Source organism: Bos mutus, chromosome 5 (genome assembly GCF_027580195.1).
Source record: "Bos mutus isolate GX-2022 chromosome 5, NWIPB_WYAK_1.1, whole genome shotgun sequence".
NCBI lineage: Eukaryota > Metazoa > Chordata > Mammalia > Artiodactyla > Bovidae > Bos > Bos mutus.
This window is the reverse complement of record NC_091621.1, coordinates 21,603,863-21,631,571: the sequence shown is the minus strand read 5'-3', so window position 1 is coordinate 21,631,571 and position 27,709 is coordinate 21,603,863. Positions and strand designations below refer to the sequence as shown.

The 27,709-nt window shown below is 44.6% G+C and overlaps 1 protein-coding gene across 1 annotated transcript in view; it reads left to right on the top strand.

The window, feature by feature from the left end:
* The window catches only part of PPM1H (protein phosphatase, Mg2+/Mn2+ dependent 1H), a 306,473-nt gene that overhangs the window by 140,664 nt on the left and 138,100 nt on the right, over positions 1–27,709 (top strand). Inside the window, exons 3-4 of the mRNA XM_005886919.3 lie at positions 1,685–2,029; positions 12,232–12,344. Of these exons, the coding sequence (XP_005886981.2) occupies positions 1,685–2,029; positions 12,232–12,344 (458 nt within the window). The remainder of the gene's footprint in view (positions 1–1,684; positions 2,030–12,231; positions 12,345–27,709) is intronic.

Genomic DNA, 27,709 nt, shown 5'->3' with positions numbered 1-27,709 from the left:
TATAAAAGTGAAACATGCCAGGAGATTAGAACTTATTCTAACCAGAAAGAAAAAATATGTGTAGTGATAGAGATGCTAAGTATTGGCTATGATGACAACTATATCACAATATATAAATGTATCAAGCTGTACACCTTAAATTCATACCGTGTTATAGGGCAAATATATTTCAATTTCAAAAAATAAGATAGACCAAAAGAACCTTATATAATGGTTTCAGCGAAAAAAAGGAATTCAGTATTTATTGCTGCAGAGTAGACAAACCTAGTTGTCAGAAGTGGATGTAACATGTACCGCACCTGTTTAATCTCAGCGTTTAATATCTTACTCCTCTAGATACATCATAATTGAACACCTTTTTTTTTCCCCCCGTAGCTATGATTCAAACATGGTTTTTAAAAGTGCTCATCTTGAAACAGTCTCGAAATCAACCAGCAGGTACCAGATCCATGGCAGATGAGGGAACATGGGCTGCATGTAGCTTCAGGGTAGGAAGAGGAAGCCAAGATGCTGAGTGACAGCTGGAAAACTGAGGGAAGTAGGACACGTGAAGAGGAGATTTTAATTGTCTGCATCTTGTGAAGGTTTGACTAGATGGGGTGTTCAAGGAAAAAACATGTTCTAAAAATTCAGGATGTAGACCTAAGCAGATGGGGCAATTATCTGAGCATGTAAAAGCCCTACTGGGGGGGAGGGAGCGAGTCTACTACCCTGAAGCATCTGCAAAAAGGGCCTAATTTCCTCTAAAGAGACAGACACAGAAAACAGACTTATGAACGCAGCGGTGGGGGGAGGGGGAGGGGGAGGATGGAAGGGAGGGAGAGAAGGAGAGGGTAGGAGGTATGGAGAGAGTAACATCGAAATATACACATTACCATATGTAAAGTAGATAGCCAATGGGAATTTGCTGTGTGACGGAGGAAACTCAAACCAGGGCTCTGTGACAACCTAGAGGACTGGGATGGGGAGGGAGGGGGGAAGGGTCAAGAGAGAGGCGACATAGGTATACCTATGGCTGATTCATGTTGATGTTTGGCAGAAACCAACACAGTATTGTAAAGCACTTATCCTTCAATTAAATATAAATAATTATAAAAAATTTTTTAAAAAACTGTGTGTCTAACCTGCTCTGGGGTTGCAGTAGAAGGGAAATGAGAAACTAGCTGTTAAAACAGTAAAGACTTATTGTTTGTATGTAGTTTTACTTCTCACTTCTACACATCAAAAAATTTTTTTTAATATTTATTTTTGCTTATTTGACTGTACCAAGTCTTAGTTGCCACATGAAGGATCTAGTTCCCTGACCAGGGATCAAACTCAGGCCTTCCACTTTAGGAGCCGAGTCTTAGCCCAGGGACCATCAGGGAAGTCCTTACACATCAATTTAAAGTAGATCTCACGCCAGCTGAGAGGGTGATGCCTTGAGATCTTGCCCTTGGTGGACAGGCAGGGACCGCTTTATCTCGGGGGCGGGGGGGGCGGGGCAGCGGGGATAAGGGAGCAGCAGTGATGTGCCCGGGTACACATCCCTGAGTGTCTTGCCCTCTTTTGCCCTCCCCCCAATTCCCGCCCTCGTTTGCAGACAGACCACGGGTGGATGCGCTGAGCCCCAGAGGGGTGGCCCTCAGCCCCGGGCAGTGGCCGCCTCCGCTGCTCACGGTTCCTTGTCGCCCTCTCCCCGCAGGAATCGGAAGGTGTTTCCTGCCACTACTGGTCGCTGTTTGACGGTCACGCGGGGTCCGGGGCGGCCGTGGTGGCCTCCCGCCTGCTGCAGCACCACATCACGGAGCAGCTGCAGGACATCGTGGAGATCCTGAAGAACTCGGCGGTACTGCCGCCCGCCTGCCTGGGCGAAGAGCCGGACCACACGCCCTCCAGCAGCCGGACTCTGACCCGCGCAGCCTCCCTCCGCGGAGGGGTGGGCGCCCCAGGCTCCCCCAGCACCCCGCCCACGCGCTTCTTCACCGAGAAGAAGATCCCGCACGAGTGCCTGGTTATTGGGGCTCTTGAAAGTGCATTCAAGGAAATGGTGGGTATGCCCCAGGACGCCGGGGCGGTCACTTAACCCACATCTTTGTTCTTTCAAGTCCCCTGGAAGGGCATGTCTCTGACCTGCCCATTCCTCTGCATGGTCCTCCCTCCGACTTCTCCCTGGCACAGCAGGGCTTCCATTCTCAAAAGAGTTCTAGCATCCTGTGCTGTTGAAATGTAAAAGAGGATGAAAGAGGGATAGTGCCGAGGTGATAGGCTTATAAAATAAATACCTTATTGCTTCTCTCTCTGCCAATTCTTATGATTACCAGCTGGTACCATGGCACCTAATCGAAACTGAGCAAGGGTGCCATCTGTGTGACACCTGTGTATGAGTTCCAGGTGTTTGGGGAAACAGAGCTTTGAGAAAAGTGCTCAGAAGTTTACCTTTCCTGTTCAGATCCGGTCTGAGAACATGATTGGCAGTGTGGTTCCCATTGCTTAAAGCAAGGAGGGGCCAGTACCTAAGAATTATTTGTTTTAGGTGGGAACATGGATTTATTTGTTGGTACATTTAAACTGGAACATGTGTGACCGAGAAATTCAGCCTCCTTCCTGAGAACACACAGAGCTGCCCTTACAGCGTCCCCTGCTGTTCTGCCTTGTGAGAGGCACACAGATGGGCTCTTCGGTACCACCCCTTTCCCTCTTGAGCTCACTTTATACGGTGGCACTTATTTGAGTTCCAGAGATTTTTCTCTCCTGAGCGACATCCTGTGTGCAGATTCAGGAAGAGATACGTAAAGATGTTCTAAGTACTGGAGTAGGGTGAGTGAGCAATGATAGTGCCCTTAAAACGTGGAGATTAAAAAGTAACGACAGTGGATGTCCCTGGTGGCCTAGTGGTTAAGATTTCACCTTCCAATGCAAGGAATGTGGGTTCGATCCCTGGTCAGGGAGCTGAGATCCCACACGCTGTGCCGCCAGAAAGATCGAAACATAAAAACAACCCCAAAAAATCAAAACATAAAAACAAAAGGCAATATTGTAACACATTTAATAAATACTTTAAAAATGACCCACATCAGAAAATCTTAAAAAAAAAAAACCCCATGATGATGGACTTCCCTGGTGGTCCAGCGGTTAAGACTCTGCAGTTTCACTGCAGAAGACATGAGTTCCATCCCTGGTCAGGGAAAAACCACAGGCCGTGTAGTGCGCCCAAAAGAAAGAAAAGTAATGACAAGCTCTTAAAGCAAGACCTGCAGAACTGAACGTACACGCTGTAAGCATCCCAGGATCTCAGGATGTTAGGTTGAGTGCTAATGAGAAGAGAAAAGTAAGTAAGATTAAACAGCATCATCTCATCTGAGTTGTTTACAAAGCAAAACTTGTTCCTATATTCACGCCTCTAATTTGCACACTCTCTTCTCTTTAACTCATTTCTTCTTTGGTCCCAGCATTTCTCTCCATGTCACATACCCTTTGAGTAGCAGGTAACTTAAAATGCACCTCCATCTCGGGAGTATTTGGTAGCCTTCAAGTCCAAGAGAAACACCAGGAGCCTGGAAAAGATTATTTAGGAAAAAAAGAATTAAGGTAGTAAAATTGACTCCTACTCAGGCTTGGTATAAAGTCTCTATCAGGGAAGCTCCTATGTGATAGCTATTTCTAAATGCAAATGCTCAAAAAGCTGAATAGTTGAGGTAAAAATCTGACAATGGACTGTGCCCATATGGAAGGAAAATTCCTCTTGTATATGAAAAACAGAAACAATTTTGGGTTTTTTGTTTTCCTTCGCTGTAGCTAGTGCTATGGGGTATCTTTTACTTGGAATTGCTGTATTCTCAACTTTATCCACCAGAGGCCGATGTCACATTGAGTCAGGCCTCCACACTGATCTCAGGCTGTTTCTGCCAGTTAATGGCTCAGGGTTCCTAGCAACTACTGTTGAGAGTCTCATTCAAAAAAATACTAAGAACCTCATTCTGGGTCTTTGTTTGTTTTAAATTTTTTTTAACTTTTCACTAGCTAATTCATGACCAGAAATTTTTCTTGCACATTTAACTGCCATCAAAAAGATCATTTTACTTTCCTGTGTAATTTATTCAATCCATAAATATTTGTTGAAAGCTACCTGTAAGCCAGGTCTCACTGGGAAAAGAGGATTGAAGAAATTAGGCAAAGGTGGGTGTTAAACAGATAAAATATAAATGGGAAGGGCCTCGAGAGGAAAAATGCAGGTGAGTAGGAATCTGATAAAGAGATGAAGGAAGGGTTCCCTGGAGAAGTCCTCCTGTGGCCCAGAGAACCGGGGGCTGGGAGGAGTGTTCTGGGCAGAGGAGAGCATTTGTGTGAAGAGCCACGTCAGAGAAACAACCCAGATGGGCTGGAAGCAGCAAGCTGACATCCACCGTAGTTGTTGTTCTGTCACTAAATCGTGTCTGACTTTTTGCAAACCTATGGACTGACTGCAGCACACCAGGCTTCCCTGTCCTTCACTATCTCCCAGAGTTTGCCCAAACTCATGTCCATTGAGTCAGTGATGTCATCCAACCATCTCATCCTCTGTCACCCCCTTCTCCTCCTGCCTTCAGTCTTTTCCAGCATCAGGATGTTTTCCAGTGAGTTGGCTCTTGGCATCAGGTGGCCAAAATATTGGAGCTTCAACTTCAGCATCAGTCTTTCCAATGAATATTCAGCGTTGATTTCCTTTAGGATTAACTGGTTTGACCTCCTTCTTGTCCAAGGGACTCTCAATAGCACCACAGTTGAGAAGCATCAATTCTTTGGCACTTAGCCTTCTTTATGGCCCATGACTATTGGTCACTTTATGGTCCACACATGACTCATATCCATACATGACTATTGGAAAAACCATAACCTTTACCAGACGGAGCTTTGTTGGCAATGTGATGTCTCTGCTTTTTAATACACTGTCTAGGTTTTTCATAGCTTTTCTTCCAAGGAGCAAGCGTGTTTTCATTTCATGGCTGCAGTCACCATCTGCAGTGATTTTGGAGCCCAAGAAAATAAAGTCTGTCTCTATAGTTAGATGACAGCAAGAGTAGGGATGCTGTTGGGCAACTTGGAGAGGCCGCCTGTAACCAGCCTGTGGGTGGCTCACTGTACCATAGAATGAATCTGGGGCTTTATGCCATATCTGTTCTTTTCTAATCCACCCTACCTTGTAGCCTCCTCTTCACACTTCGGTTTTCCCTGGATTGCCTCTCTAGCCCCCAGCGTGCCAGAGGCCTACCTGGGCTTTGCTCCATGTGCTTGGCCTTAAAGTGAGAACAGTCATTATTCCTTGCTTCTCCGGGTTCTTGGCAGGGTGGCCGACGTCCTCCTCGGCTGGGGACTGAGCCAGCAGATGCCTCTTGGCCCAGAATAGTTATTAATACTGTCCCCTTTTACTCTCCAAAGTGTCCCTGTCTGGATGATGTTTTATGTTTACCCTAATTATAGAGAGATGCTCTAGTTTTCCCTTTGCTTCATCAGGGACTTGAGGAAAAATCTACTCCGGTGTCACAGAAATATGCCTGGCTTAACCATTAAGCAGCCTGGGCTGAGCTGTAGAGCTCACAACACAGAAATGTAGTCTCACTTTAAGGTCCTGGAAGGCCACTGCCAACTCATAAAAAGTATTTTTCCTTTCCTTCTTTCCTCAATATTAGGTTTGTGAGAGAGTGGGTGTTTGAAGGTAAAATTTGTTTTTTAATAATATGTAGGGCGCTCCTTTGTTGACCTGCTCTTGGTGGTTTCTCCTCAGGCCTTTTCAGGGAGGAGCAGGTTTGCAGTTGCCTAGCCATTCTTAATTTTTTTTTTTTTCCCCTTCCCACAGCCAGCTAGCTTTCTAGCTCTCCTGTTGCTAGGTGTTCTTTGAGTTTTGCAGGTTTTCTGCCATTCTGATCCTCTGTAACAGGAAAACTCACTGTTGAATAAGATTCAGTCACTTCAGCTCTGTGACTCTCTTGTTTCCTCTTGCACTTTTAACCCCCCCAAATTCCCCATGCCCAGCGCCTAAGCCTCAAACATGCTGTTCTGATGACATCTTTGCAGCCACCCCTCTTGAGATTCAGAATGTAACTTATCTTCAAAGGCCAAGCTTGCCTTTCATTTGAGGTTTTGCTTTATTTATGACAGGGAAGTAGAATCTGAAGTCTGTCTTGTCTCCTTCTTTCTTCCCACCTCCCACCGGTTCCCTCTCAATTACTGATATTTATTTAGCTTATATTTTATAACCAGCATTCTTCTAGACACCGTGGGAATCTAGAAGTGAAAGATTTGATTTTATATCTGGAGGCATTTGTAGTCACATTAGATGAACATAGAGATATACAGCGTTTCGTTTGTTTTAATACTCTGTGACATCAAGTGAAAAGTTGATATCTGTCTGAAGGAGAGAATCAGTTAAAAAGATTCAGAAACGCTAGGCCAGAATATATAGTATTTATCTCTAGGAAAACGGGAGTGCTCGTCAGAAAATGTAAACTAACAGACGTTGGCGGGGGATGCTGTGGACACGGGGAGATGTTCAGCAGAGTTGTTGTTGTTCAGTCGCTCGGTCATGTCCAGCTCTTTGTGATCCCATGGACTGCAGCCCACCAGCCTCCCAGTCCATCACTATCTCCTGGAGTTTGCTCAGACTCATGCCCGTTGAGTCAATGATGCCATCCAACCATCTCAAGGGGAGATGATAAGTTTCATCAAATACTATAAGCTTCTTTGAAGGTTTCCTTTCCTCTTTGATCCTGGGGTTGCCTAGCACAGTTCATGGCTTGTGAGAAGGTGACCTCTGACTACAGGCCTCTGATCCTTGCTGGCAGAGGCGGGTTTGCCCTGCGCCCCCCTCCCCATTGTATCTCATCTTGGATCTCTCTTCAGAGTGAGAAGGCTGGTCCTCCTGTGTCCACCATGGAAAATGAACCCTCACTTCCCGAAGGACCAGAATCTTAGGGACTTCTTGAGTGACTTCATTTCTGCTTTCCGTCACCATTTTATAATAATGCCTACTGCCCCAGGTAAGTTTTGTCACTTATTAGGTAGGTGGTGGCCTGATCCAGGATGACAGGTATGAAGAAGATAAGTGTCTTCCAAGTCTTGATGTCAGTGTCCTTCTTTCTTCCACATCCTCCAGAAACAGGGGAGTCGGCATTTCAGACTCACGCAAGAAGTCATTTCCATTGTTGGTATGGTTGTAGGAGACGACCTAGGAACCAGAAGCAAGGCAGTAGCGATGACCTTTTTACCTACAGGAATTGAATTCTGAACACAAGGAGGAGGATCTCAAAATTCTGTCCTATTTCATTTTCAGTGTGGCTATAGATTCCTTGCCACAGTGCAGAATTTTTTGGAGGTTTGGTTGTTACTCAGGGAGAAAAAAATAGCAATATTTTAACTTGTAAAACTGCCATACATCTTTCTAAAATATGGAGTAAATGGTTGGAAATACCACTCAGCTTGGCTTTGTTCATAAAAAGAACATATGGTGAAAAAGGAGGACAAATGCAGAGTTTATTTATAGTTTATAAATCCTAGTGGTTTTGAGAATTAGAATATTCATGGTAAGTGGACTTCTAGTGGGTTTTGTGTGTGTGTGGTGGTGCTAGTGGTAAAGAACCTGCCTGCCGTTGCAGGAGACTTAAGAGAAGCAGGTTCGATCCGTGGGTCAGGAAGATCCCCTGGAGGAGGGCATGGAAACCCACTCCATTATTCTTGCCTTGGGAATCCCATGGACAGAGAAGCATGGAGGGCTAAGGTCCATAAAGTCGCAGAGAGTCAGACATGACTGAAGCAACAGCTCCTGTGTGTTTTTAGAACAGGAGTCCCTCCAAGGAATGAGCATGTGATTCCACAAACAGCCAGCAGGTGGCAATATGAGGCAGTGCTGTTTTTCTCCTACAGTGCCTAACAGATTGGCTCGTCCTCAGAATAAACCGAAATCAGACCCAGATACTGAAACCATGCAGAATCTTATTATTTGTGACTGACACTATTAACACTGTGCTCAGAACCATGTTTTAGCCCAGTTAGGGGGAGCTGCCAGTCCTATTGAAACTCCCCAACACTCTCCCTTCTGGTGTTTGACATTGCTTTCCTTTTGCGATCTAAAATTGGTAGGAAACAAAGAATCATCCTGGAGTTGCATTATCTCTGGGACTTTAAAACCAAATTGCACCGATCCTGAGCAGTATATTTTCTTTCTTTCAGTTCTTTCCTGCTGAGTTAGTCTCATTTCACACACCTCTCTTTTTTTTCCCCTTCATTGGTCTCATTCTTCCTTGCAACAAAAAGGAGCAAAACACAATCCTAAGTCTTAAAAATTGAATCCATTCTTTGATTTAGAGATAAGCCTTACTTAAATATAATATTCAGAGAGCCACAAAACAGGGTAAATCAGTTCTGCTAAGTAGAAAGTAGTCTTGAGAGGGACTCCTGATTGAGCAGATAAATCAGTTATCTTGTTAATTGAATCTTCTGAGTCACTTAAGTTGATCCTTTTAGATCATACTTGAAAAAGAATGATAGTAAAGTGCTTGTGTTCTGCTGGTAATTTATTCTAGATTTACGCCTGGAGGTTCATGACAGCTAAAATGGGGAAGCTGTTCCATATCGGTCTTTGTTTAGCAAAAAGCAGTGGGCAGTTTTTCCGTGATTTCCTTGATCTTTTGAGAAAAATACCCCAAGTTCTTGAGGGATACATTTTTATGTGTTTTTTCTCCCACCTAGAGTGTGAGAAGCTTAAGCTGACTGGAAAAGTTGAGAGTTTGAAGAAATTAGGTAGTTAATTTAACAGTAAATACGTCTTTATTGACTTCATTTATCATGTTTGATCTGGTAGTAAAAGAACCACCCAGCTGGTCCTTAACTGTTCCTTTCAGTACTAAGATTTTCTGATACATCTTTTTAAAGAGTAGTAGGTGGTGTAGGAAAAAATAAATGTGCTATTTTGGCTTCTAGGGAGGGGAGGGGGAAGCAATTATTTTTAGACTGTGTTCTAGTTACACCCAGTTTTAGAGGAAATAAAAAAGCATATTTTCACGTCAGTGCATCCTTCAGGGGGGATTAAGTCTGTGGAAATATATTTTTCAAATCCTTGTCACTGTGATCCCGGAGAGTACACACGTAATTAAAGTGTGTGCCTGTGAGTCTGAGCACACGCGCATATGTATATTACCACACAAAGCCAGGAAGTGATGAAAGCATGAGCATCTTAGCAAAGTTTCTTGCATAAAAAATAGCTAGACTGTGGTCCACTGCTTATGTGGAAGTGTTGCCAGATTTAGCATTCCTCATGCCAGGAGAACTACAGAGGGAAGATAGTGGAAACTTAGGGAAAGTTGAAAGAAATGATGAAATCAATTAGAAAAAAATATTGACTTATGTTATTAATGTAATAGCAAAGGTTTCACTGGACAAGCTGACTGGAATGTTTCCCTAAAAATTAAAGGCAAATGTAGCAGATTATCTTAGTGTCAAACACTATCTTGATTTTTTTTCAAAGGATGAAATAATTCTATAATCAGAGTCTCTTGTGATGTAAACCATGATACGAAATGCACCTATGATGCAGAATAATCTTGTTTATCTGAATCCTGGAGGAATTGTTTGCTGTGGGCGGCTCTTTCACATGGACTCTGTGTATCTTTTGGATGGGAGCAGTGATTTAGTTTCTCAAGCATCGTTCACACTCCAGTCCACATACAAAAATTGTCTTTCATTTAGACTTTAGGTATTCAAACAGATATTGATCCTGGATGTGAAAGGATGGTTTCTGTAACTAGAGCAGTTCTTCCCAGTGTATTAAAAATAGTCGTGTTGGGTGTGAACTTTATATATCAGTTTCTATATTAATTTGATGAAATGTGTATCTATCATAGTATCAACTTTTTATCATTTATTTAAGTGCAAATAAATTGAATAAGCCTACTCACAAACTCCTTTTGAGTAGGGTTGTTGGTTCTGTTTTGATGCACTCTTTAAGAGGTTCAAACTTCTGACATCGGAATGTTTTCTTTCTCCTCTTTCACTTTCTTATGACTGGCTTTCCCTGCTAACCTCCATGCCCCTCCTCCTCACCACTCTCCAGCTTCCCACCATTCCTGCCTGGGTTCAGATAGCCATTTGTTTGTTCTTGTCAATTGACTGCATTTCACTGGACACGTGGGTTCCTGCTTAATTATTATCTCAGTGAGCAGTGATTCACATTGTAAGCTTTTCATTTATGAATCGTAGACTACATGTCTCATGTTCAGGCAGAGGTAAAAATTTGGAAACTCAGGCATTTTATAATGGATTTCTTTTTTTGCCCATTTAATAGGTATTTATTAAATTACCTTCTACTTGGCCCGATATGGGTGTTGAGGGTCTCTCAATGAGGGAGAAAGGTTTCTGCTCTCCGTCATGGGATCTAGGCTGTGGGGAATATCCAGATGGTCTGCTAAGCCCCTCACCCACTCCATCTAACTTAATCCTGATGTCAGCCCTTTAAGCTAATTTATACAGAGTTTGTAAATAAGTTCTAAAAATCCAGCATGGTCTTTGAAGGTGGTCTGCATGCTTGACCCATCTGTGGCTCTTGATGCTGTCATTCACTCAGCCCCTAAGTTTTCTTCACTTGCTTGTAAACCATCACATCCCACATGCACTCATCCTTACGCCTCTCATGGTTTCTCAGCCTTCCGCCCATCCTCCCCTCAACCCTTTCCTTAGTTCATTCCCAGGATATTAGGTTCTCCCAGGGCCTCTCTTTGTACTTTCTCTCTCCTTAGATTTTGACCAGTGCTCTGTCCTTAATCTGTTTGCAGAGCTCAGGCTCTGCCCCTGTTTCTGGTTTCTTGCTGGTGATTTATCTACTGTTATTGCCACCTCTGGCCTCTGGAGCAGAGCAGTTGCTGATAAATGCTGGGTTGCTGAATTATCTCCCCCTTTCCATCAGGAGGCTGGCGGCAGCAGCTGAGTTCTAATCCTGGGGGTCCCTGGGAATCACGAAAGGACTCTGATGTTGGGTCAGCCCACAGCACCCTCAGAGCCAGGCAGGCCACTGTTCCCTGCTCTTCTGTGCCCATCCTCCTTCCCCCTCCCTTGCCCTGACAGTAGGTGACGTGACGGTGGGAACTTTGGGCATTGTTTTAGCTAGTGTCCAGTTTATTTTCCTAATTCAACTCACATTTTTTCTGAAGTCACGGAACCCTGGCTTCTGTCACTGACACGGAATTTCACAAAGCCATCTGTCTTGAGGATGATGCCTGTCTGTCGATAGAAGTGTGGTTCTATTTTTATTTTTCTTGGGGAGACCTCTTTAAGTGGCAGGTAATAAATACTAGGCTGTAGAGGAGAAGAACCTGATAAGAATCCAAACTCCTGCCGGGTAAATGCTGGCAGGTTCTCTGCATCTGAACAGTGAGGTTAATAATATGGCTGTGAGGATGAGATGAGATTCTGTTTGTAAAGCAGAGGAGGTGCTCACTGAATGTTTCCTGTAACTGTTCGTGTGTGTCCCTCTTCTGAATCAGTGGCCTTAGGAAGAAAAAGTCAGATGAGAGTTCAGAAGCTTCTCCCTTTGATCAGTAAGATGGAGGTGGACTCCTACTGGAGTTGAGTTGAGGACACAGTCCTTCAAGTCACCTCTTTTATCTGGCTGTAAAGGAAATTATTTCTTGGAGACTTTGGGCTTGAAAGTATTCATCAGATCCAAGCACTCGGTGTTATTAGCCTCTCTAATCTATTTTCCACATGGCAGCTCAAGCCGTCCATACAAAAACTAAATTTTCCATAAGCCATGATATTTATTGAATACAGTTGGTTTGATTCTTCTCATTTTTGTCTGATTATATCTGTTTGCCTTCCTTTGTTTCCTGTCTGTGGTCTGCAGATGGCCTGGGAGGCGACAGTCTGGTGCCAGTGTCCTCTCCAGAAACGCTCATCAAGTGGTAGAAAAGCCAGTACCAAAGATTTTCCTCTCCCTTCTTTGAAGCACCTTCAGATTCTTAGGGCTGCCGTCAGGGAGTGAGGCTAAGAAAGCCTTTGATCCTGTACAGTCCCACCTGTACAATTCCTGTACAAACCCACCAGGCTCTTCTATCCATGCAATTCTCCAGGCAAGAATACTAGAGTGGGTAGCCATTCCCTTCTCCAGGGGATCTTCCTGACCTAGGGATGGAACCCACATCTCCTGCATTGCAGGCAGATTCTTTCCCATCTGAGCCACAAGGGAAGCCCTGTACAATCCAGCGCTGACTCTCTTTTCTTCTCTAGGACCTACAAATTGAACGCGAGAGGAGTTTGTACAACATATCTGGTGGCTGCACAGCACTCACTGTGGTCTGCCTTCTGGGGAAGCTGTACGTGGCCAACGCTGGGGACAGCAGGTGAGCAGATGAGCCTTCTGGGTCTTTCTAAAGTCGAATGCTTTCCTTTAGTTTTTTAATCTTTTTAAAAAATGAAATGATTACAAATAAAGCAATTCTGTCTGGGATTCAATATTGAGAAAGATAAGCCTTCTACATCTGGATAAAAATATATTTAAGAAGATTTGTCAGGCTGGTATGAAAAGGTGCAGGTTGCCTTCTCCTTACTTGCCTGTAGTGGTATATATATAAATAGATATATAGATATGCTTTTGTTTAACCTAAACTGGTAGTATCCAAATGTTTTTTGACTTTAGAACCTGATTTTCAATGAAAGCTTAGCAAAGGCATTAATGTGTGAGAGTGATGAGGAAGAAGGAGAGGGATTTGAATGAAGTGGGTGTTTGGAGGGGACCCAGGAGGACTTCCCGGCTAGTTCCTCTTTGGCTCAGTGACTTTGCCCTGTCCCTTCCCAGAAGCCCGGGAGTTCCTCCTTTTATGCATGTGCCCCTACAGGCTGCCTTTTCTTCTCCTCTGGGTTCAGCTGAGAGGAATTTGAGCCAACAGAAGATGATTTAACCCTTACTCTATCCAGTATTACTGGCAATAAGATAGACTTATCTTTTTGTTTAATATTATTAATTTTTTATTTTTGACTGTGCCAGGTGTTCGCTGGGACGTGGGCTTTTCTCTAGTTGCACCAGGTTAGGGCTACTCTCTCGCTAGAGTGTGCAGGCTTCTCCTTGCAGTGGCTTCTCTTGTTGCAGAGCTCGGGCTCTACAGCACTTGGGCTTCAGTCGTCGCAGCTCATGGGCTCAGAAGTTGCTGCTCCGCGGCTCTAGAGCACAGGCTCAATAGTTGTGGCACACAGATTTAGTTGCTCCGAGGCATGTGGAATCTTCCCAGTTCAAGGATCAAACTCGTGTCTCCTGCACTGGCAGGCGGATTCTTTATCACTGAGCCACCAGGGAAGCCCTAGACCTGTGTTTTAATCATCTTTTAAAAAAGCATTTGTGTTTATTAATTTGGCTATACGGGGTCTTAGTTGCGACACTCAAACTCTTAGTTGCAGCATGTGGGATCTTAGTCCCCTGAACAGGGATTGTTATCTGGACCCCCTGCATTGGAAATGCAAAGTCTTAGCCACTGGACCACCAGGGGAGTCCCCTAATCTTCTTTTAAATAACTGATGTGTGCTCACTTTAGGTTCGGCCACATCGGTTATTTACCCTATACTAAATTATAGACCTTGTGAAAAGCCTTCTAATATGTATTACACACGTCCGCCCCTTAAGTAACAAAATATGTTGGCTTTCTAGTAGGACTTTTTGCTAAAGGCTGACTCTTGATTCTGAAAGCAGTCAAAGGCCTGGACTCTAATCATGATTCCTGAGAAGATGGGTGATTTCCCTACTCGGGCTGTGGTCTAAGGACGCTGTCTTTCCTCCAGCCCCTTCCTCTGGGCCACTTGCCTCTTCTCAGCATTGCTGCTTGGTCTGGCTCTCCTTGAGGTCAGTCTCCACCCCTCACCTTCCCTGTCTCCATCACGTTTGTGGGGAAGACAGTCTCCTTCAGGCAATCAAGGAATTCCAGATTACAGGAATTACAAAGCAGCAGAGCCTGAGGGCGTCTCCAGTCACCCTAGTTAAGCATCTGCACCCAGTCTTCCCACTGAAGATTCTGGAGACCAAAGGAGAGTGACCTGCCAAGACAGCAGTTTTGGGGATTTGGACATTGATGTTTTTTGAAGATCTGTTTATGTTTAAGGCTTATGTGAATTTCTTTTCTGCTCTGTAAGATATCTCAGTTTCAATGCAAAATTTTTCCAGGTAAATGGAAGTGAATATAAGATGCCATGTTTATGTCATGGCTTCTATTCCCTAGTGGTCCTAGGAGGAGATAGACTTCAACTCACGTGGATCAACTGGCTGAAGGAGCGAGAGGGGACCAGCTAGGAGCATTGCAGCTCAGGAAGGCGTTGACCCTGCTAGACCTGCAGAGTCCAGGGAAGAAATGCTACAGCGGAGCTGGGAGAGGGGCCGCTGATGAAGGCCCTTGGCCAGGGGCCGCAGGAAAGAGTGGGAGGAGGCCCCTGACTCTCTCCTTCTTCCCATCCCCCTTTCTCCTGCCAGGGCCTCCCATTGAATGAGCCCAACTGGAAGCCACGTGACAAGGGGCCCAGGGAACTCGGGTCAGAGAGCTTGGTCAGCCAGGGCACAGACGCAGGCGGGGACTGCAGCTCCAGGGTGGGGGCGAGTGGAAAATCACCAGTGCATCTCCTGCTCTTCTTTGCCTTCCCCAGGGCTGGAGTATCTTAAAAATAGGAATCCTCATCTCTGGGGCCTTTTAAGATGCACACAGAGGAGCTGGCGCTGAGCCCTTATTCTGTTCTGGATCTTGAGCTTGTTGGAGAGAGACGAAGAGATCAGGGAACGATTTCTTTCTGTTCTGAGTAAAACTGCATCGATGATTCAGCTTTTGCACTCGCATTCACCTTTTTTTAGTCTGGATTTAGTTCCATGTTGTTAGAAATGAATTTGCCTTCCTGGCCCTTCCAGTGACGCAGGTGGTGGTGACTGAGTGCTGTGTTCCTACCCCCTCTTCCCAGGGAAGCATCTTTCATCAGCAGACCCCAGACTCGGAAGGTAACCCAGCTTCCATGCCCAGAATATCTTTATGTTGGATTGTGCTTTTCAGAGAAGCAGGGCCTCCCCAACTCCCTGTTCTCACTTTTGAATGTAGTTTCCTTTGAAGCTCTGAACTCCTTGGTGCAGCCCCGTCCCTGTGCTCCCCACCCCACCACCTCCTGACCAGCCAGAGCTTCAGCCCTGCTTCCCACATGCTCAGTCCTCTGTCCAGGACCAGCCAATCCCACTTCTTCACCTGGACTTTTGCCCCCCACTTTTAAGTGCCAGTTTCTAGACCCAGGGCTTGAGTTCCTCATCTCTAAAAATGGTGCTGTTGTACTAAGTGTTAATTTCTAACACTTCTGGCATTCTCAAGATGGCACAGTGAGGGGTGGCACTTTTGGAAAGCAAAGCCCTAAAGGTTGTTTTGGTTGGTTCATCTTTCTTGGAGTCCATTTTTGAAATTTTCAAATGACTGTTTCTAAGTGTCCATAAAAGTATGGTGTTTTACAGGTTATTCCCAATAATTTGAAAAGTTTCACAGGTACTTTTATCCTTATTAAAGCTGTAAAGTACTGACCCCCAAACATACAAATTATCTCAAGAGAAAATAGCATCTCTAAAACCTAGTCAGTTTAATTACATTTGTAGTATTCTGGCCCCAGTATCCAGATATGAATTTGGAGTTCTATGGCTCATGGCTGGTTGGGTTTGCTGTTCACTTATGGGCCATAGGTCGTATAGAAGCCTAAGAGCAATATGAGTTGGTATTGTAGCCACTGTCCAAATATAACTAATATGACACTTATTCGTGTATTTTCAGCTCTAGTATAAACAATAGATATTTGATATCATCTTATGTAGGATCATTGCCTAGTTTATTCATTTATTATACCTGTGTTTGAGTTCACAGGTATATTCAGTTATTCCCCAGAAATAGCAACTAAGTGAATTTTTATCAGACCTCCATGAATGCAGGGTACGGGCAAAGAGTCATGAATCCAAGAGCTCAATTTAAATAAATGATCAGGCCAACAGAGACTTCTGACAACAGAGCCCTGGTTAGTTGCTGAGTTTTCTTCTTTACTGCCGGGTATTGGCTATCCATCTGTTTGCTTTAAATCTTGACAGTTTTGAGAGTGAAGCAAATCTTTGTCTCAGGTTCACTACCCCACAATTATTTACTTTCAGGAAAAGAGAAGCTCTGCACTGGCTTGATTTGGAAACTACCGGTGGTCCTGTATGCAGGCTCAGTTGCCCAGTCGTGTCCAACTCTTTGTGACCCCAGGGATGGTGGCCCACCAGGCTCCTCTGTCTGTGGAATTTTCTAGGCAAGAATATTGGAGTGGGTTGCCATTTCTTCCTCCAGGGGATCTTCCTGAGGAAGATCTCCTGTCTCCTGTCTTGACTATCTTGTCTTGACTATCCTGTCTTGATATCCGGGTCTCCTGTCTCCTGAGTTGGCAGGTGGATTCTTTACCATTAAGCCACCAGTACTGGTGGTCAGTGACTGGTTTTCAAGCTGCTTTGTGAGCTGTGCATCAGCTGACTTACTATCAGGCACAATGTGTGCTTGAGGGTTGTATTCAGGAGCAGCTGATGTTAAATGTGGCTTTACTGGTTTCTGAGTCAGTGCCCACCCTCCGTGTGGGATGGTCCACAGTGATGCCAGGTGGTAACTTCCTGGAACAACCTTGCCCTTCCCTCCACATCCAAGGTAACCCGACACCAGAGGCTCGTGGGATGACTACTGGATGCACGCCAGTTGATTTATTTTTCCCAGTTGAAAGCAGCCAACTCCACACCTAGGGGATCATAAGGGACTAGGAAAGAAGCAGCTGCTGGGCGGATTTTTCACTTCCAGCAAAATTGAACTTGGGGGCATGCAAATGCCATGCAAAGCAATATGCAAACTATCATCTATTGTGTTGGAGTCACCCGCTCCTTAGGGCTGCAAGTGATTCTTCAGTTTCCATGTTTGACTCGATTTTGGAAGATAATTTCTTTTTATTTCTAGAGCACTAAGGCACTGAGGAGACAAAATCATTACCACTTTCTTCAAACAGTGTCTAAAGGTTTGGCAACTGAGACTAGGTGAACTCACTCAGAGTAAAGAAGACCGTTTAACATTTGTGAAATTCATGATTCCACTCTGGCCAGATTTAAGTAACAGCAGCAATAAGATAGTTAATAAGTGCTAGGCACATGCTTTTTGTGGGGTTTCTTTTTTCTTGGCTTTGCTGGATCTTTGTTGCTCAGCACCGGCTTTCTCTAGCTGTAGGGAGCGGGGGCTGCTCTTCCACGCAGTGTGTGGGTCCCGTCGCTGTGGCTTCTCTTGTTGCAGCGCATGCGCCCAGAGCACTCAAGTGTCAGTAGTGGTGGCTTACTGGCTTCGTTCCTCAGCAGCATGTGGGATCATCCATGACCGGGGATTGAACCTGTGTCCCCTGCATTGTCAGGTGAATTCTCAGCCACTGCACCACCAGGGAAGTCCCTAGGCATATGTTAAATAAGAGAGAATCATATTTAGTTCTGTCAGCAATTTAGTAAAAAGTACACATTGTTAATATCAGATAAATATACGGAAGCACACTGAGGTGAAGGGAATTGCCCAAGGTCCCACACCTACTAAAGAGCCGGACAACCATCACACCCATCGCTTGAAATCAGAGCACCGAGTTCTCAGTGTGCTATACCCAGGAATGTCCAATCCATGCTAAGACTCACATGGTATTCTTGTTTTTCATATTTTAACATCTCTAAAATCAATCGTTTCTAACACATTTTTTCTTTTCTATTGCATGTAAAATCATGACATACCTTATGATCAGTGGCATCTTTAATTTCACCTAAAATGGTTTATACCATATAGTTGAGTGGATGTTTGCATTTAGAAGCTATTTTAAATGCTTGGATGTAAAGAAGCATGTAAGCTTTGGGTGGTCCAGTTTATTCATTTGTGATCTGGGGAATGCCCCTTCCTCAGACTGAGGACTGTCATTCCCTTCCAGAGGTCCCAGGGTTCTTCAAGAGTATGTTCAATTGTGTATTTTCATTTTGATGGTAATCCGAGTAACATCAGCATTTTCCAGATCTTCTGGATGCTTGCCTTATAAATGGTAACTGCTGTGAATTCAGACCTCCATTTTATCATGCTTATAATTCCTCTGTCAGTCAAGGGGCTGGCAGAGTTTTTCAAGATGAGTGACAGGCTCTGAGGAATACCAGGTCATCTTTTTGAAGATTCTCCTAGGAAAGGGTTCAATGTGTCCATGGAGCAGCTCTGTATAACAAGCAGTCCACGGATTGTCCTTGAAACAAAGCCTGTTGTCCCACCAGGATGTTTTTCTTTCATTTATCTTTCCCTCATTTTTAATTTCCCAGGATTACCCTTCTGTAAGTTAAAGCTTCCCATATGCATTCCGAGGTGAATTCCTCTGGCAAATATGAATTTTCTTGAGGATGGGAACTAGATATTAAACAAGACTTACATTTCTAGATTCAAAACCAATTACGCTTCTCAGACTTCTCCCCTTTACTAGTGATAAGATAATGAAACTATGTAACTGTTTCCAACCCAGGGATATGCAAAGAACTGTTCATTCCTTTTTATGTTTGTGGATATCAATGGCCAGTACAGAACCTTCCCAAATTGCTTATTGCTAACAAGTGGTTCATCTATCCACACCTGCCAGAGAGCTGATTCTTTGATAGTAGCCTTCCTCTGCATTAAAAATAAATTTGATCTTCTTCCATCGACCTGCATGAAGCTCACCACAGCTCTCACTTTCTTTGACAAATGTCTGAAAAGTAGAATAGAGAGAAAACATAATTTATCCCATTCTCTGCTATGAAAGTTGAGTTGTTTAGATCTTTTTCTGCATGCCTTCCCCTATCTTTTTAGTATATACTTGCATAATCCCTTAGCTATACCTACAACCTAGAAAGAAAATATTGCTATTCAGTTCAGTTCAGTTGCTCAGTTGTGTCCGACTCTTTGTGACCCCATGAATCACAGCACACCAGGCCTCCCTGTCTATCACCAACTCCCGGAGTTGACTCAAACTCATGTCCATCGAGTCGGTGATGCCATCTAGCCATCTCATCCTCTGTCATCCCCTTCTCCTCCTGCCCCCAATCCCTCCCAGCATCAGGGTCTTTTCCAATGAGTCAACTCTTCGAATGGGGTAGACAAAGTATTGGAGTTTCAGCTTCAACATCAGTCCTTCCAAAGAACACCCAGGACTGATCTCCTTTAGGATGGACTGGTTGGATCTCCTTGCAGTCCAAGGGATTCTCAAGAGTCTTCTCCAACACCACAGTTCAAAAGCATCAATTCTTCAGCACTCAGCCTTCTTCACAGTCCAACTCTCACATCCATACATGACCACAGGAAAAACCATAGCCTTGACTAGACGGACCTTTGTTGGCAAAGTAATGTCTCTGCTTTTGAATATGCTATCTAGGTTGGTCATAACTTTCCTTCCAAGGAGTAAGCGTCTTTTAATTTCATGGCTGCAGTCACCATCTGCAGTGATTTGGGAGCCCAAAAAAATAAAGTCTGACACTGTTTCCACTGTTTCCCCATCTATTTCCCATGAAGTGACTATTAGATGGTCACAAATATACACAAAGACATGGAGACCACCCGATGGCTCAAAACAGTCTTTACTTTTCCTATCAAGCCACTTGCTGTCCACACAGAGGGCACCAAAGGGGTCCCCCTCTCTCTGGATTTCCCCCCTTGTTTCCTCCCCTTGGATTTTCTTCTGACCCTCTCCTTGGTACCTTTGGCCCTAAATCAGTGGTTATCAAAGCGTGGTCCCCAAACCAGGAGCAGTAGCAACAGACAGCTTATGAGAAAAGCAAATTCTAGGGCTCTACCCCTGATCTACTAAGTCAGAAGCTCAGGGGGTGGGGCTGTGCTCTCTGTTGGAGCATCCTTCCAGGCAGTTCTGCTGTATGGAAGGACCACAGCTTTTAAGTCAACTGCTGGGCATTCAGATGCCCAGGAAGGAGCCAGCATATTCTCAGGGATGAAAACAATAGCTTTCCCGGCCTGAGGCTATAGCATTAAACTTTGAGTGCCGTTTAGCATCTAGCAGCCTCGCTGTGGCCACAGAGCACAGGAGAGGAGCTTCTCTGGCGATGTTTCCCCTAATGCTCTCTGACATGGCTCCCTGAAGTGCAGGGGCCCCTGCATCTCTGTCAGCTGTCTGTGGATTCCTTCTTGCCAGCCTGCCATTCTGAAACATAGGTCCGTTTCTTTAAAAAGTGGGAGTTGGGTGAGGATTTCTTGCATGATCTAGCTCCTTATCTCAGTCCCACCCTATATACATCAAAGTAGGGCTCCCTTATCTGAAATGGATCAGACGTGGCTCCTGTGTGGCCTTTTGGTCTCTTGTTGTTGGGCCTCTGGGAGGGTGTAGTTCTGGCTGTGGTTCCCCATCCCAACCAAGGACGCCCTCATCAGCTTCCCTATGATCCTAGCCCAGCAAGGGATGGGCTTAGGAGTTTCATGGAGGATTTGCCCTTAGAGATGTTGGCATGAGATGATTGGGATCAAGATAGTGACTTTATCTATCCCTGGTTGCTGAGATAGGAAGCAGTGGGACAGTGACGGGAAGGACCTTTCCAGTGGACAACCCTGAGTCTTGATCTTTGGCCACTCTCAGTTCAGTTCAGTCGCTCAGTCATGTCCGACTCTTTGCGACCCCACGAACCACACAGCACGCCAGGCCTCCCTGTCCATCACCAACTCCCAGAGTTCACTCAAACTCATGTCCATCGAGTCAGTGATGCCATCCAGCCATCTCATCCTCTGTTGTCCCCTTCTCCTCCTGCCCTCAATCCCTCCCAGCATCAGGGTCTTTTCCAATGACTCAACTCTTCACATGAGGTGGCCAAAGTGTTGGATATTCAGCTTTAGCATCATTCCTTCCAATGAACACCCAGGACTGGTCTCCTTTAGGATGGACTGGTTGGATCTCCTTGCAGTCCAAGGGACTCTCAAGAGTCTTTTCCAACACCACAGTTCAAAAGCATCAATTCTTTGGCACTCAGCTTTCTTCACAGTCCAACTCTCACATCCATACATGACCACTGGAAAAACCATAGCCTTGACTAGATGGACCTTTGTTGGCAAAGTAATATCTCTGCTTTTCAATATGCTCTCTAGGTTGGTCATAACTTTCCTTCCAACGAGTAAGCGTCTTTTAATTTCATGGCTGCAGTCACCATCTGCAGTGATTTGGGAGCCCAAAAAAATAAAGTCTGACACTGTTTCCACTGTTTCCCCATCTATTTCCCATGAAGTGACTATTAGATGGTCACAAATATACACAAAGACATGGAGACCACCCGATGGCTCAAAACAGTCTTTACTTTTCCTATCAAGCCACTTGCTGTCCACACAGAGGGCACCAAAGGGGTCCCCCTCTCTCTGGATTTCCCCCCTTGTTTCCTCCCCTTGGATTTTCTTCTGACCCTCTCCTTGGTACCTTTGGCCCTAAATCAGTGGTTATCAAAGCGTGGTCCCCAAACCAGGAGCAGTAGCAACTGTCAGCTTATGAGAAAAGCAAATTCTAGGGCTCTACCCCTGATCTACTAAGTCAGAAGCTCAGGGGGTGGGGCTGTGCTCTCTGTTGGAGCATCCTTCCAGGCAGTTCTGCTGTATGGAAGGACCACAGCTTTTAAGTCAACTGCTGGGCATTCAGATGCCCAGGAAGGAGCCAGCATATTCTCAGGGATGAAAACAATAGCTTTCCCGGCCTGAGGCTAGAGCATTAAACTTTGAGTGCCGTTTAGCATCTAGCAGCCTCGCTGTGGCCACAGAGCACAGGAGAGGAGCTTCTCTGGCGATGTTTCCCCTAATGCTCTCTGACATGGCTCCCTGAAGTGCAGGGGCCCCTGCATCTCTGTCAGCTGTCTGTGGATTCCTTCTTGCCAGCCTGCCATTCTGAAACATAGGTCCGTTTCTTTAAAAAGTGGGAGTTGGGTGAGGATTTCTTGCATGATCTAGCTCCTTATCTCAGTCCCACCCTATATACATCAAAGTAGGGCTCCCTTATCTGAAATGGATCAGACGTGGCTCCTGTGTGGCCTTTTGGTCTCTTGTTGTTGGGCCTCTGGGAGGGTGTAGTTCTGGCTGTGGTTCCCCATCCCAACCAAGGACGCCCTCATCAGCTTCCCTATGATCCTAGCCCAGCAAGGGATGGGCTTAGGAGTTTCATGGAGGATTTGCCCTTAGAGATGTTGGCATGAGATGATTGGGATCAAGATAGTGACTTTATCTATCCCTGGTTGCTGAGATAGGAAGCAGTGGGACAGTGACGGGAAGGACCTTTCCAGTGGACAACCCTGAGTCTTGATCTTTGGCCACTCTCAGTTCAGTTCAGTCGCTCAGTCATGTCCGACTCTTTGCGACCCCACGAACCACACAGCACGCCAGGCCTCCCTGTCCATCACCAACTCCCAGAGTTCACTCAAACTCATGTCCATCGAGTCAGTGATGCCATCCAGCCATCTCATCCTCTGTTGTCCCCTTCTCCTCCTGCCCTCAATCCCTCCCAGCATCAGGGTCTTTTCCAATGACTCAACTCTTCACATGAGGTGGCCAAAGTGTTGGATATTCAGCTTTAGCATCATTCCTTCCAATGAACACCCAGGACTGGTCTCCTTTAGGATGGACTGGTTGGATCTCCTTGCAGTCCAAGGGACTCTCAAGAGTCTTTTCCAACACCACAGTTCAAAAGCATCAATTCTTTGGCACTCAGCTTTCTTCACAGTCCAACTCTCACATCCATACATGACCACTGGAAAAACCATAGCCTTGACTAGATGGACCTTTGTTGGCAAAGTAATATCTCTGCTTTTCAATATGCTCTCTAGGTTGGTCATAACTTTCCTTCCAACGAGTAAGCGTCTTTTAATTTCATGGCTGCAGTCACCATCTGCAGTGATTTTGGAGCCCAAAAAAATAAAGTCTGACACTGTTTCAACTGTTTCCCCATCTATTTGCCATGAAGTAAGGGGACCAGATGCCATGATCTTTGTTTTTTGAATGTTGACCTTTAAGCCAACTTTTTCACTCTCCTCTTTCATCAAGAGGCCCTTTAGTTCTTCACTTTCTGCCATAAGGGTGGTGTCATCTACATATCTGAGGTGATTGATATTTCTCCTGGCAATTTTGATTCCAGCTTGTGCTTCTTCAGCCCAGTGTTTCTCATGATGTACTCTGCATATAAGTTAAATAAGCAAGGTGACAATATACAGCCTTGATGTACTCCTTTTCCTATTTGGAACCAGTCTGTTGTTCCATGCCCAGTTCTAACGGTTGCTTCCTGAACTGCATACAGGTTTCTCAAGAGGCAGGTCAGGTGGTCTGGTATTCCCATCTCTTTCAGAATTTTCAACACCTAATCATCTACTTTGCTGATGCTGTACAACCAAGTAAGATAAACTTGTTGTTCAGTCATTTTCCAACTCTTTGCAACCCCTTGGACTGCAGCACACCAGGCTCTAGTCTGTCTCCCAGAGTTTAAGCAAATTCATGTCCATTGAGTCAGTGATGCTATTAACCATCTCATCCTCTGCTGTCCCCTTCTCCTTTTTTCTTCTGTCTTTCCCAGCATCAAGGTCTTTTCCAGTGAGTCAGCTCTTTGCATCAGGTGGTCAAAGTATTGTAGCTTCAGCTTTAGCATCAATCCTTTCAATGAATATTCAGGGTAGATTTCCTTCACCACTGACTGGGTTTGAGCTCCTTGCTGTCCAAGGGACTCTCAAGAGTTTTCTCCAGCACCACAGTTTGAAAGCATTAATTCTTTGGCGCTCATCCTACTTTATGGTCCAGTTCTCACATATGTACGTGACTACGGAAAACCATCACTTTGACTCTACAGACCTTTGTCAGCAAAATGATGTCTCTGCTTTTTAATACACTGTCTAGGTTGAACTGGCAAGATTCAAAAAGACCTTTAGCGCCTGGGAAGGTGGGCTAAACCTAACCAGGTAAAGCTTAAGCTTAGCACAGTCCAGGTAAAGTGTGACATGTATTGAGGGGAGGGAACTAGCAGAATCAGGAAGGAAGCTTATCAATGGTTTTAGTTTATCATGGTTAAAAAAAAAAAAAAAAGATACACTTATACCTGTGGCTGATTCATGTCGATGTATGGCAGAGACCAATACAATATTGTAAAGTAATTATCTGCCAAGAAAAAAAAGAAAAAATGGTGGTCCAGTGGTTAATACTGTGTGCTTCCAATGCAGAGGAGTGTGTGGGTTTGTTCCCTGGTCAGAGAACTGAGATCCCATATGCTACTGGCACTGCGCAAAAAAAAAAAAAGTGTTTAAGTGGACAGTAAATTCAGACTGGTCAGTAGTGTGATATAGACACCAGAACCTAATGTAATCCTAGGCCACAGCATTCAAAATGTAAGGCAAACAATAGCTAACGTTTGGGGTTGTCTTACTTTGCCCTATGCACTCTTTCTAGTTTTAGGGCTCTATGTGAATAACTCAGCTCATCCTCACATCAGCTCTTTGGGAAACTACTATTATTTGTCTCCTTTTGCACGTGAAGTTCCTCTCTATGTGACACAGTTCAACCGGGGTATGAATGAACAGGAGCCCTCCAAAGAGAAACCCAAGTGGTGAAGGCATTTGGAACCATGTTTGAAGGATGAGAAAAACAAACAAATTAACACAATGTTGTAAGTCAACTGTAGTTCAGTAAAATTAAAACAAAAGAGAAAACTCAAATGAACTAGAGTTTTTTTAGCTACATGAAAATATAACTTGTGTTGCTATGAAAGAGATCTTTAGATATTTGTCAAATATGGGAGAGTAGTGAGGCTCGGTCTTCATGAGTCTGGGACAGAGGTGACCACCCCAGGAGGACAGGCTGGTGGTTAAGAGTGGAGACTCAGGCTGCCTAGGTTGAACCTTGGCTCTGCTGCTGTTAAGTTGCTTCAGTCGTGTCCGACTCTGTGCGACCCCATTGATGGCAGCCTACCAGGCTCCCCTGTCCCTGGGATTCTCCAGGCAAGAACACTGGAGTGGGTTGCCATTTCCTTCTCCAATGCATGAAAGTGAAAAGTGAAAGTGAAGTCTCTCAGTCATGTCCAACTCTTAGTGACCCCATGGACTGCAGCCCACCAGGCTCCTCTGTCCATGGGATTTTCCAGGCAAGAGTACTGGAGTGAGGTGCCATTGCCTTGGCTCTGCTACTTCTAGTTATATCTGACCTTGGTCCAAGCTCATATTTTCCGTGCCTCAGCTTGAAAAATGAAAGTGATGTTGCTCAGTCGTGTCCGACTCTTTGCAGTCCCATGGGCTGTAGCCTACCACGCTCTGCCGTCCATGGGATTTTCCAGGCAAGAGTACTAGAGTGGGTTGCCACTTCCTTCTCCAGAGGATCTTCCTGACCCAGGAATCAAAGCCAGGTCTCCCACATTGTAGGCAGACGCTTTACCGTCTGAGCCACCAAGGAAGTCTTGGAAAGTGTTAAAAAAAAAAAAAAAAAAAGTAAAAGCATTAGTCAGTTATGTCTGACTCTCTGCGACCCCATGGACTATAATATAGCCCACCAGGCTCCTCTGTCTATGGGATTCTCCAGGCAAGAATACTGGAATGGGTAGCCTTTCCCTCTCCAGGGGATCTTCCTGACCCAGAGTTCGAACCTGGGTCTCCTTCATTGCAGTCTGAGCCAGAAGATGATGAGAGTATCCACTTCCCAGGTGAGGAAATGAGCAAATGAGTAGGAAGCTTTTAGCACAGGATGAGGGCCATGGGAACCATTCATTAATGGTGAACTGCTATTTTTTTAAAAAAAAAATATTTCTTGTTGTTTATTTATTTGGCTGTGTTGGGTCTTAGTTTTGCATGTGTGGGCTTCTCTCTACTTGTGGCATATGGGCTTAATTGCCCCATTACGTGTGGGATTTTAGTTCCCTGACCAGAGATCAAACCCACATCCCCTGCACTGCAAGGCAGATTCTTAATCACTGGACCGCCAGTGAAGTCCTGTGAACTGCTATTGTCATCATGCTCAGTATAAGCTCAGTGAGTGAGAACTGTCCAGAGATACAATGAGCTGCCACAGAAAACAGGAGGTTCTCTCTTAAGGAACTTATTTGAGCATTGTGGTATAACTACCTAGCGAGAATGTTGGACCAAGTGATTTGATTTTTCACTGTCTCCATTAAGCACCAGGTTTAAAACACTGTAACTATTTTCATTTTTCCTTCCTTTCATAAGAGTTTAATCTCACACTTTGTGTAAGGAAAGGTACAAGTATTTCCTGCTGTGCCATGGTCTATCAGGTAGGCTGACTGCAGAAACAGTCAGGCCCCTGGAGAAGCAGTGGCTTGGTCTCTTTCAGAAATTCAGGGACCTGGGATTAAGGAGACTGTCATTTCCACACCTGGTTTCCAAGATCCCTAGGTCATCTGTCCAGCAAGGGACCACTCACGGAACCTTATTATGGCCCAGCCCTCCAAGGAGGACACGTCTCATCTGCGTGCTCTCCATTGGCTAGAATTCAAGTCCATGGCCATTCTGAGAAGCAAGACTGCTGGAGGATACAGTCATCTATAAATTATGTCTTCAGGCCCAAGAGAATTTATTTTGATCAACATTTGGCAGTTTCAGCCATCATTGGATGTTGAGAAGGGAATTGATGTTAGGTTCAATAAGTGATGTTGTCTTTATGCATGGTTGTTACATTTTTTTTTCCTGTAGATCCTTTGGAGCTGCAACTTGGATATTATTATCTTTAAAGTCCACAAATCAGTTATCTCTTTTGTTCCTTTAATTTTTGTCACTGACAATTTTAGAAGAGATTCAGTAAGTTCAGCCTAAATTGTCAGTGAAGAAAAAGCTGTCTTACTGTGATCCACTTTGATCTTAGAGAAGAACACATATGAATAACGAAAAAGCCTACAAGTAAACAGCATACCAAATATTTGTCTTTAGAAAGTTCATCACAGAAAGCAATACTCATTTTATGCTAGAGAAGAAAGATATATTAACCAGGTAGGATATCACTGTGCTGATGTCTCAACACCTTCTGTTCCTTTGCGATTATTTTTTAAATTGTCACAGTTACGTTGTCAAGGTTTTTAAGTGACATGCCAGTTCAGTTTGCTAGTTTAGCTTCTTTCCACTCTCAAACTGCAGTTCAGTGTGTGTTTTGTTTGAGCATATTTCCTCTCCTTCATGTCATCCTTAATGGAGTCGAAATAATAACTACAGATGGATCATTTATAAATATGCCTCAATCTATCTTAAGTTTATTTATGTTAAGCTTGTACAACTCCTTGTGTATGTATTATACAGTCAGAGCCCCAAAGTAATGATAAGGTATAAATTAAATAAAATGTCATGGAAGGAGCAGGATTCAACAAGTATTTGGATGCCTGCATGTGCCAGGCATGTGTTGGGGAAACATAGTGAATGAAAAAGTCCCCATCTTCAGAGCACTTAACAACAGTTGTGTGGTGTGGGAGGGCAGGGAGTCGTTTCCATTCACAGTGCGGGTGTTAGGATCAGCCCTCAGCTTTCATGAATGGAGGCTGCTCTGGGTTGAAAGGGCACACATGGGATTATGTTCTTTGACTTGGAGAATGACAGTGACGTGAGGGTACACTGCATCAACAAGGATGCTTCCCAGCTCAGAATCCACGACTACGGAGTTCTGTAGGTGGACCACTTGCTTTATTATTCCAAGGGGTAACTGTTGTGTTTGTGAACAGAGCTTGA